This window comes from Lissotriton vulgaris, chromosome 1_1, assembly GCF_964263255.1.
Source record: "Lissotriton vulgaris chromosome 1_1, aLisVul1.2, whole genome shotgun sequence".
Taxonomy (NCBI): Eukaryota; Metazoa; Chordata; class Amphibia; order Caudata; family Salamandridae; genus Lissotriton; species Lissotriton vulgaris.
Window position 1 is genome coordinate 712,707,529 of NC_141685.1, and position 12,229 is coordinate 712,719,757.

The window sequence follows — 12,229 nt, forward strand, 5'->3', positions numbered from 1 at the left end:
TTCTACCCAGGCGCAGCCGCCGGTTACGTGCTCCACATTATGTAACCACTAGATGCCTGGAAGGATCCTCTTGGGAAAGATTTATCTCAATAATAAGAAAATACAATCTTTAAGGAAACCCAAACCATTCTCCCGGTCACCTCCCCAGTAGGCAGTCCTGTTCAAAGCCCGCCCTGACCCCTCTCTACCTCAACGACCTCGACACTGCGGGGTCACAGGGCCACCCACACCTCTTTTTACGAACACACACAGGCAGAATTACGCTCTCTCCACATCACTAAAGTTGTGCAGTGGCACGCCTGGGTAGGTAATGGACCCCTTGCACTTTTTGTTGTTGCATTTTGGGACTTGTAGTCCTGGGTTGGTGATGGAATAGGTGAAACAGAGCCCCTGCGGGTATGACAGCGACTACAACTGATGTGAAGTAACAAGCAGCCCGTTTGTTTAGAGACCCCCCCCAAGGACGTAATGCAAATGATGCTCCTCTCCTCCTTCTGGCGAATGTGGTAAGGGGCCCAAAATCTCACAGATCTAGTCAGGCATGCTGGATTTAAAACCTGTGACCCCCAGTTTATACACAGACCTCTGCAGCAAGAGTTCTTCTCTACGTCTGTCTCAGCAGAGTGTAATTCGGCTGACCCCAAAGGAGCAAGAGGCCTTGCCTCCTATTTCTGTTATGTGTAAAGCACTATAAACATAATAGAAAGATTGGGTTCTGCAATACGAAATATAGTCTTTTATGTCTGTTGGCCCGCAAACACATAGTATGACTGTATCTTTCAATTATACATTATGGTCAGTGAAGACGAGGTGGGCAGCCGTATTTGAGGGACACTCCAGCAAAGAGTAGGGGAGCTTGTGCATGTTGCTCCAGGAGGCCTTTCCTCTCTCCATAAGGCAAGCATAATTTAATAAAAGGATTATGTTGTGTGGGGTTCCTAAATCTATAGAAGGCAAATTGACTCATCAATGTGAGTGGGTCTTCCTGATAGTGAAGCGGTTACCCACAAATATATGGCAAGTTTATTTTTAAAAGTTTGCTTGAGATGACGACTTAGCTCATACAACTGCCCTAAAAACCTCGCTCAGATATGCTGTGGTTGATGCTGGCCATTCTGAAACAAGCATTGGCATAGCCAATAGGTCTCGCCTTTGGGACCTTATAAGTATATAATTATGCAGCACAATATCCTTGGTGTAACATCAACTGTTGCATAGCTAAACACTTGTAAGGTCCCAAAGGTGAGACCTATTGGCTATGCCAATGCTTGTTATTTCGGATCTGTGATCAAATCATTGCAAAAAGTGAGATATTTGCTAAAGTAAGAAAATCTTTATTTAAATGAGTTCCTTGTGAACAATTGTGTTGAAGCTGAGTAATACACAGGGTATAGAGCTAGCTGATGACAGCGCACTATGCTGCTATCTATTATAATTTATAGAGTCGAATTATACACACCATGACACTGACAGACACACTTTGCAGCGAGCGGCAATTCGGTTTACGGGCCACCTTGTGCCTAGCTGCAATGACTCCCACGGCAAATACGCAGCCCGGGCATGAATCTTCAGGCTCGCTGTAGAAAAGTGGTGTGCTGGCCTCTGGGCTCCAGCGGCCACCGCAATCCATGGCGTTGGGTCCGGGTCCATTAAAAACTGTTGGGATCAACATTGCAGATTTAATAAATGTACTGTGCTGCAGTGCAAGCAGGGCTGCCATTGCCGCAGCCTCACACAGAACTTCTCATTATGAACTGCAGCAGCCTATAATCACTGCCGCAGGAGGCAGCAGGACGTCTGCCTATTATGTTATGTTAATTAAATTTATACAGCGCACATATACCCTAAGGTGTCTTGGCGCTTCCAGTGCTACATACTGTACTATGGACTACTGCTTCAAGAAAAGCCAGGTCTTCAGGTGTTTTCTGAACTCAAGAAGGGAGGGAATTTTTCTAAGATATAGAGGATGGGAATTCCATTCCTTGATGGTATTGTAACTGAAACTCCTCCCTCCCGTTCGTCTTTTTAATTCTGACCATAGGCATCAGATTGGCATTGGCCGAACACAGAGGTCTATTAGGGGAATACCATCTAAAAAGGTCCCATAGGAATTTTGGCCCTTCTTTGTGAAGTGCCTTGTGGGCGATACAAAGTGCCTTAAACTTTACCCGCTGACCGACTGGTAGCCAGTGTAGGGCCCGACTTGCTGATCTAACAGACTGATGTTTAAGTATATCCAGAATAAGCCTTGCGGCGGCATTTTGTACTGCCTGTAACTTTCTGAGGAGAGTAGATTGCACATTGATATACAAACCATTGCAATAATCAAGTTTAGACAAGACTAAAGAGGTTACGACCAGCTTTCTGGAAGATTTAGGAATGAATGGTAGAGTTTTTCTTATGGTTTTGATCGTGAAGAAAGAGAAAGACACGTCCTTGGAAACTTGGGCTTTAAAACTAAGTCTCTCATCTATGATAAACCTAAGGTTCTTGGCTTTGGGAGGGTAAAAGGTGCCGACTTAAACTTGCCAAGATGAACTGTTTGAGTCCTCTCTGATAAAAATGATGTTAGAAGGGAGAGGGCTTTCCCTCCTATCCCTATTTATTTTAGTCGATGAATGATCCACAGTATCGAATGCAGCGGATAGGTCGAGCAGTACCAAGGCTGCCGACCCACCGCCATCCAATGAAGAACTAATTTTTTCTGTAGTTTTAATCAGAGCTGACTCTTTACTGTGATTATCTCTGAAGTCAAACTGGCTATGATCCAAAATCTGATTAGCTGCAATCAAAGTGGAGAGTTCCACATTTATGGTTTTCTCGATTATTTTCGCACGGTAGTGGTATTCTCACAATGGGCCGGTAGTTGGCCGTGTCAGTTGCATCTAAATTGTTTTTTCTTTTTAATGGGTAAGATACAAGCCTGTTTCCACACAGTGGGAAAGGATCCTTGCGATATCATCTGGTCAAACATCTTAGATAAATATGGTCCAATGAAATGGCAAATGTTTTGTAGGATCCTAGGGGGGCAGGGATCTTCCGAAGAACCTGATTAGGCCGTAGAGATCAGTTTGATGATTTGCATAGGAGAAGTGAGAGAGAAGCTAAGAAGAGATGCTTTCATGCTATTTTCTTACTCAGTGGTGTTAACATTTGGCATGGAGTGGGCAAACTGATCATAGATTTGATCTACCTTTGTTCTAAAGGAGAGAGTCAATGCATCGCAGAACTCTTGATTATGATTGACGGAATCCTCTTTTGTTATTGTGGTCAAAATTTTTCATGGTTCGAAATAGTTCTTTACTGGAATTGCCAGCTTTTTCTATCCGTGCTGCATAGTAGAGACTTTTCTCAAAGAATCAGCTTTTTTTTTTAAATCTGAAAGCATGGATTTGTATCGATTTTTTTCTGGGAGCTCATAATTTTTGAGAAAAATCCTTTCTTGCCTTCTGCATGCCTGTTTGTCCATTCTCAAGGCTTCAGAGAAAGTCTCTGCATCACTAAACTGTCCAATGACCAGACACCTGGCTGACGTCTCAGTAGTAGCTATTGGCCACTGCCTCTCCTGACTTCAGTGAATGTAATCAAGTTGCTGCTGCGCAGAGTCGGGAATCCAGGTTATTGTTACATTGTATTAGCTCATCTGAGCCAGCTCCCAAGCCTTCCAGGAGCAGCGCCAACAACACGAAGCACGGCTACCAGCTTTAGTTTCATTGTCATCATTGGGAATCAGCAACACTACGGCTTGACAGACGAGGCAGATGCTATGCCTATTTTTATGCGTGACTTTAGATTTCAGCAGGGCCGGACTGGCCATAGCGCACACCGGGCAATCCCCTGGTGCGCTGCACGGGTGGGGGCCGGTTTTGGGCCCCTGGGGGCCGTTTTTGTTACAGGACCGTTTTACCAAAATCGGCCGAAAACCGGCCCGGCAAAGAGCTCGGCGGCACCTTCACCCCCCCCAAGTGGGGGGGGGGGCGGCCGAGCACTTTGCCAGGGCCGGTTGTGGTTCCCAGTCCGGCCCTGGATTTCAGTGTGGTGATTCAGACCACCACACTGAAATGCATTAGTCTAACCCCTGATGTGTGGTATTTGGTAGGGCTGTCACCCACGTGCCACACTACACTGCTGCTCTGAGGCAGACCAGCCCTCCCAGGACTACTACAAAGCAGCTTTGCCTGAATCCAAATAAACTCCAGGCAGACGTGCACGTGCTTTTTTATGTTTGCAGTAAACACGTAGTTTCTCGAAACACAATAACCTTTTGGATGTATCCTATCCACAAAGCTAAACTTTAGAGGCCTGCTTGAGCCAGGGCCGTAGCTTCCATTGTTACAGCAGGTGCAGGAGCACCTTGGCTCAGAGGCCAGAGGGGCCGACCGAACCCCAATTATTGACCCTAATTGTGGAGAAGTGTGGCTCAATGGTTAGAGCGGCAGACCCTGATGCAGAGCTCTAGCCCGGGACCAGGGTTCAATTCCCCGCCTCGGCGGGTCTTGGGCTCAAAATTCCACAGACCTGATAATTCTCACCTCGGTGCCTATTCCAATCATGGAGTCCCACTCTGCAACTCTGGGCAATAGCTTGCTTAATCTCCAAAACGGCCCCCACAACGCTAAGGATGCCTGGCCTCCACCCTGGGGGTGCCCAGGAGTGGACGCCTCACAGGGAAAGCCAGGACGGGTTCCACAGCGGTATTCGTACAAGCGCCTTGAGACCCTTGCGGGTGAGTAGTGCGCTATACAAGTATCAATTTACATTTACATTTAATTATTACTGTAATTCACAGTTCAAACAGCAACCAAGGGGTGCAGTTCCTTTCTTGCACCAGGGCCCATGGCTACACCTCTGACTGCAGCATGCCTAAATGATATACATGAAGAAGTGCAGCGCGCACTAAAGAACTGAAACCGAGAGACTGTCTCAGAGCAGCCGGACGGTCTCATGCCACATGGGACACCTTCAGAGAGTTCTGGATTTGCGCTTAGAACTCTGCGGCATTTTTGTCCAAACGGATAATGGGGAAACCGAAATTAAAAATTTCAGCTTGTAAAGTGTGGTAAAATGGCTAAAATGCTGAGACTGTCACAGGCTGTTGTTGCCTCGCGTGACCGGTTTAGGTGAAACAAACATACAGTGTTTACCACACCAGCAGCATATGAAGTCAAGTTTAAAAATAAAAGCACTGGAAGCAATCCAGGTAGTTCTCGTGTTTCTTGCCTGCTCGATTCTCCTTTGCAAACAACCGACAAACTTGACCGCATTTTGGTTTTTTTCGGAGAACTCTTTTCTCTCGCATGAACTTTTGTCTCTCATGAGAAAAGAGCACAATTTACATGGCTCCAGGTGTAAAAACATTCGCAGAAAGCAACGACAAACGCCTACTTCATTTCAGCAACAGTTGATTTTGATTCAAATCAACACATATTTAAAAACCATGCTATGCTCACAACCAGACAGTCAACAGCTACAAAGTACTCTAACCATAAACAGTGATTAACAAATGGTAAATAAATGGCTCTTGCAAAAAGTCGACCAGTCTATTATTATACAGCATTATGGTGCCTTGATTTCTGATGTCAACACAAATACTTAATTCTCATTCCAGGAGCACAGCCAGGAGCAAAGAAACGTGACTCAACTGAAAACTGACGCTACACTTGGTACACTACCAAGACAGGGTTTTGTAGTGTTGCACTCGATTTCAAAGTTGGCGTGAAATGTTGTTTTGTAGAAGGTATTCTGAAATGTCCCCGTCCCTTTAACATCTCACTCTGCCTTGAGTGCATTGGCTGTTTTGTAGGCTGCGTTTTACTAATAAAGTGTTAATTAGGGAGTGATCAGCTTAAATGAGCCCACAGTGATAAATGTACACGATTGGAAGGCACATGTAACTTTACAATGATCACATGAATACTTCACAAAATCAATGATGTACAAACTAACTTTTTCCTGTTTGACAGAATTCCTTTGGTTTGGTGTGTAACCTGCGGACTCGACTGAATCATAAAATTAGGCTAGGGGCTCTCAATCTATTTCTACGATTCCTTCCTCAACAATAATATACAAAAAATACACCAACCAGTTCATACTAAATAAACCCATCACAACCGTCTTCCTCTGCAACTGTACGCGCAAACATTAAAGCAACTACACAGTGGTATAAGCCCTGGGTGGTACTCACAAATCAATGGGTACTCATGTGAAATCAGAGCTCTCAGCAAAACTGGTGGGACAGGAGTAATAACTGGACTGACATTGGCCCAGACAGACAGCTAGGTATGAAAAAAGCTGGGACCATAAAAGGTCTTGGTGTCAAAAGTTGGCAAAGACAGTGATTGCCTAAAAGCTTGAAGGCCAGACGCTCATTGTGCCAGAGTACTTACTGGCTAATGGGAAGCAGTACTCTGCTTGTACAGCATTTCAGCTCTGCTGAAATGTGCAGGCATGTGCCTCTCCAATTCAAGAAGAGTAGGTGTCTGGAGTCTGTAAGTGCCTTCCTTGTGAAGTATGGTCTGGAAAATGTGTAGCCTCGAATGGCCTTTCATGCAGTCTACCTACGTGTACGGGTATAGATCACTGGGCGCTTAGAACACTGGCTCTCCAAGTGTAGAGATGCTTGTTTTTTTACAGCCCAATAAAACTTAAACAGTTTCTAGGCTGGTGTGGAATCCTGGTTCATGTTAGAGCGTGTGTGAATGTGAACAGTGACATCTGATCCACACGTCCTTCGTCCTGAACTAGCAATTAGCTTCTCACTGAAAATGTTTTTTTAAGTAAATTACTTTTTTAAACATCTTTATTGATTTTATTAAAACATATGTCATATACTTTGGGCAGGTGATACCGTAGATTTCAAGTATCATTTTTATTAGATAAAACTCATATTTCTACGAGGACAATCGTTATACAATAATTGAGATCAACATGCTTATGATTAGAAAAAGAAAAATATCAAGCAGTCATATGAGTGGTAGGATCCCCTAAATAGGTGCGAGTAACCCCCAAGCGAACGCAAACCACAGGTCAAGGACTACAGCAGTTTACCTTCAGTTAAAGTGTTTGGCTTATAGTTTATCACACTGAAAAGGCAATATGTAAGGGTTCTGTTATGTTCACATGCGACTGCTGGGAAAAAACTGCAAATGGAACTGCTTGCCTCACCCCATCAAATATTTCACCTGATTAGGCAGTTTGTTACGGAAAAGGTGATCTATATGGTTGTACTTTGATACTGTTGTGAAAACTATGCCTCATTCTGGTCCAAGAGATCCTCCCCCTCTTTAAGTAACTATGTCTGTACTACTTCTATGACGCAATACGCTGCAGTGTCTGGGTGATCACTCCTTTGAGGTTCCAAGGGACGCTTAATGGAAGAAGCTGCCCACTCCTGACCTGCTCTGCTCTGCTATTCCTTTCGTTAGCTTCAGAGGGCTACTGAAAACCTAGCTATTTAAGAAGAATTCAGTTTTTAGCCCAGTTGTGCCCCAGGGAACAGTTATGCACTTTGAAACCTCTGCAACTTGGCCTTAGAAAAACTCATGTCATAATATCATATTTCAAAAGGCGCATATTGGAGTTCAAGTAACATCTATGGAAAGTCACCCCTGGGGTATAAAGCGTGGACTGCACCATGAATAGCTAACCGCTCATTATCTCATGTGCCTTGACAACTAAAGCTAATGGCGGGCACATATCCACAGTGGTATTGACTTCCGGGTTATCACTCAATTTGAGAGGTCTGGAATTTGACCTCTTGTTTCACTCACTGCACCCGAAACTACAGTTACAGGGGTCTAGGTATTTCCGGGGGTTGGGGATTAATACAAGAGGATTTATAGATTTTCTCTGCAGATTCCCACATATTTGTCCCTGATATTTCACCTGAAGACTTTACTGGCTACATAAACTGGCCTGGTTGCCTCCTAACATAGTAGGTCAACTGGCCCTCCGATGTTACATTAAATACATTGTTTGCCCCTTCTCTGCTACATATATTGCCGCAGGTGATTTGGTTGGTCTATGAACTGGCAATGCTGTTTCTAAAGATATAGGTGCTGTTCCCACTATCATTATATTCAAAGCAGCCCACCTGTACAGCAGGAAGCACTATTAGAAACCGACTTCATGCCACAGTCACCTGACTCATCCATGGCACAGGTGACTCACAGATCACCTTGTGCCAGTGAGCCCTAATCCGAATGCAGCACTCTACATATCCATGGACCTGGCTAGGCCTCCTCATGACACTCACACCACAAATGCAACTATGCCAATGAGCATTCTGCAGATTATTACCCACACATTGCAAAGACTCCCGTCGCTTTTCCTTGATCTTTCCCATACAGCACTCCTCTCAAGTTAGCGTATTCAGTGACTGAGAAACTGAAGATCCTCTAGAATAAATAGAGTAGTTAGATTGACTCTCTACCCTGTGCTTTGTGCTGCTCATGCATTACTCCTTTATCAACACTCCCGTTGTCCTGGATCCCCTCTCCCTCTGTCCTTTGTCTGCCACCCTATGACTTTCGGCTGTGCGAACTTTGATCTAGTGGGATTCATATGGTCTCTGTATTTTTCTGCCTTATACTGTGAAATCTCTATGGTCCCTTACATGCCCTGGGACCCATTAACATCTTCTCTGTGCTGGTTCTGGCTGATCTTGAATCTTCAGCTATCTGCACTGTGGTGTTCAAATGAATCCCTCAGTTCTCAGTGTTGTACTCTTCAATGCCATGTTATCAACAGGTTATCGACCTTGTGCACTATCATGGATCTTTTAGCTCAGTGTCTTCCTATTTCAAGGGCGTCGCCTCCTAAACCTGTGTCTTTCCAAATCCTAGGATTCCACTGCTCTCTGCCTTGTTCTAGACCCTGGGTGTAGTGCTTCCCCATGCTAAGGATCTTTTATTCTCTCACCAAGTATGCTATGGGAGCCATTGATTTAATCTCTGTGTCACTTCCACCCATGGGTGTCTGGACGGTACGGGATGTGTTCCCGTATGATTGGGATCCAGGTGCTACCTACCCTGAGTCAGAAAGCAAGATCCCTGGCCTCAATACCTTCCCATGCCACAAGATCACTGGACTTTCTCCCGTGAGCGCTGCAAGTGGATCCCCTTGGCCTGGAGTCCTTCAACACCGTGGTTTTGGCTTGCTATTCGACCTCTGCCCCTTGACATGGGATCCTTTATCTAGCCATACTTCGTCCTCTCGTGCCCATTGATTTCACATAACATGGTTATGGGTTACTTTGGCTTTCTGTCCCCTATTACAAGGGATTCGATGTTTTAGGCTCTGCTGTAGGATTCCTTCCCAGTGCCCTCCCAGCCGAGTGACCGAAAAGAACTCTGATCTTGTTTGCCAGTGGATCCTTTGGCTCTCTTTGCCCTCTACAGTAAGGAATCCATGCACTCAAGACCCTGTACTCTAGAACTGTGCCACTTGGCTCTCTGTAGTATTATGCCATGGTATCCCTTGTCTCTTCTGCCGGGTCACAGTGTATCTGGACTATTAGCCTGTGCCGTACCACAGGATCCCTTGCCTCTATATCTGCCTATGCTGTAGGATCCCCTGACTCCTTGCACTCCTGACTGGTGGGGTCATTGGTCTTTCTGTCCTGAGCTTTCCAATAGCCCACAACTCATATTACTCTGCGAATAGAGCTTTAGCACAAGAGTGCAGACAGTCCTGGGCAGTGGGACCCCCTCCTATGTCCTGGTACCCCAGTGTCCACGACTGCTTGCCCTCGTATGTCAAAGCTCATGGTAACACTGCACCCCTTGCTCGTCACACGCTTGCCCTGAGATCACTCTATTCTCTGCCCTGCCATGCTTGAGCATCTGATGGATTGCTACTCTCCCATGCGTTTTACTTTCTGCCCTGTATCTGCTATGCCTTATGATGCAACATTCTTGTACTCTCCGGAGCCCTCCACTCTCTGTTCTTTCCTGCCAAAACTCGATGTATGCCACTCTACCCGCATTCAGCCCCCTCCGTGGCACTTCGTGCCCCCCGAGAACCCTTTGCTCTCTGCCCTCCAATACCCAGAGCTCTTTCACGTCATATGCCCCTATCACTCCGTCTTCCATTGGCACGGCTCTATGCCATGCCCCTCATTCTGCACGCTGTCCTCTCTGCTTGTCACTCACTTGATCCGGCAGTCCATGGTCATCACATCGCGCCTCAGACCGGGCAGATGGAGAAGCCCGTGCAGCCGGCGCCGAAATCCTCTCAGTTAAGCCGGCGCCCCGTCATGCCCGTCAGAATGCCCGGTGTGCCCAGCTGGCGGGCGGGGGTACGGGAGAAGCGACCGCTGTGACGCTCCCGCTCCAGCTGCTGCCCTGGCTCGCACCCCGTCTCTCTCCCTCCTCCACCTTCCTCGAACCCGGAAGTGCCGCTGCCTGAGCGGCGCGTGACGTCACTCCCGGGCTGCTACACCTGGGCCTGGCCCAGCACAGCAGCACAGACAGACAGACGGACGTGGGAGTCACTCGGGAGAGCGATGCGCCCGGGGGCTAGCTGTCTGTTAAGAGTGTCAGACTTGTGACCGTTAGAGAAAGTGAGCGTCTGTCTGTCAGTGCATCCGGCAGGAGCATGGCGCTCATTGTGATAAGTATGTGCCCAGACAGACTTAGTGAAAGTGTGTGTCTGCGAGTGTCTTTGTTAGTGTGTCAGAAGTGAGACCGTTAGAGTGCAGAGGTGCCGAGCTTCCCAGTTCCACGCCTGTGTAGCTCACTAGGGCCACGGTTCTTTTATGTGAATTTTGATATTTACAGCTCTCTTTATCCGAGTATACTTGCTGAATTGTAAGTACCATCCCGCAAATAAGAAATAGGCTGTATCTGTAAGTGAGTGTGTTTACTTTTCAGTGTATCTCCGAGAAAGTGCTCCAGACGGAGAAAGAGTTCACAGAGCATACATACACCTATTTACCAAACTTTTAATAGGTTCGTTTTCCCTTTGCCCGAGTCCTGCCACGGCGTTCCGACTGCAACTTCGCAGCATATCCAGGTATTAACATAATTAATATGTTCTATTCATAGCGCCAAGTTTCCATGTGTGATGATCAGACCCAGTCCATTTTTTTCTTTTTCTGGGGCTTGAAGACTTGTTTTATAGTGGGATAAACACGACTACAAGTTCCACAATTCAAAGACAAAGGCTGGGACCGTAACAGCACATTACACATGGACCTGGGAAGTTTGACAGGGCTATATATTCTCTCACTGTAGGTAAACACTAGTAGAATAAAGACAAACACAGCTGTACGTCTGAGCTGTACACATATCAGTCACACGCAAATCACCAGTAGGAGCAACTGTTACACAATAGCCTCATGGCTAAATTACTTTTACGCCCGGAGAACTAACAGATCATTTGTAACGGGCTAAACGTTCCCACAATGTAATTTTAACTATTTTTTTTCTTGAAAAACTTTTTATACGGATTAAGGTTCTATTGATGTGATGTTAGAGAATGGCCTTTCCGACATTGTGTCCCCTTCAGCAGTGCATGTAAGGCAGAGGCCTTCCTGCCAACCATCTCTGTGGCATGGGTACAGACAGGGCAGTAGGCAATACCACTGGGATAGCACTGACTCTAGACTTATTTTATCTTAAACAGCTAAAACGCGGTCTGTAAACATTAAAATATTTTAAGGATCTCACTAGGCCTTTTTTTTTCCAGTTTGACAATTTTTATTGTTAAGAAAAATAAACATTGGGCATTCTCAAGGTTTACATTGTACATATCAATCGAGCATAGTTAAGAAGGCAATACATAGTGGCCATAGCAGGTTATCTCAATGGAACATCAATATTGCAATCATTACATTGGTAAAACACAATTTTCCCACGACAGGACTACCCCAACCCCCCTCCCGCATTAATCTGAATCATTATCATTTTCCATCTGTGGTGGTTCACAATTAAATCCTCTATATTCATTCCAGGCTCCCCAAATTTTTCCCCACTTTCGCGGGCATTTCTGATGTAAATATATCGCCTTTTCGGCAACCATTGCTGAGTCCATATCCGTACTCCAGGCCCTAAGCCCTGGAAACACTGGGGACCCCCAAGCCTTAGCTACATTTCGTTTAGCATACATAATACCCAGCGTTGCCCAATCCTGCAGGGGGTTGCTCAGATCATTCGGCTCCCAAACGTTCAATAGACAACGGCGTGGATCAGGGAGCAGCGAAACATGAACCACTTGAGATATAGTTTGC

The 12,229-nt window shown here is 45.8% G+C and overlaps 1 protein-coding gene across 2 annotated transcripts in view; it reads right to left on the reverse strand.

Annotated features, from left to right (window-relative positions):
* DENND1B (DENN domain containing 1B) overlaps window positions 1-10,472 on the reverse strand; it is a 1,279,546-nt gene extending 1,269,074 nt beyond the window's left edge. Inside the window, exon 1 of one of the 2 annotated variants that reach the window (XM_086954825.1) lies at window positions 10,152-10,472. In XM_086954825.1, coding sequence (XP_086810951.1) covers window positions 10,152-10,174 — 23 coding nt within the window. In that variant the 5' untranslated portion in view covers window positions 10,175-10,472. The remainder of the gene's footprint in view (window positions 1-10,151) is intronic. The other variant, XM_086954820.1, reaches the window with a different exon arrangement.
* Between the last annotated feature and the right edge of the window lie 1,757 nt (window positions 10,473-12,229).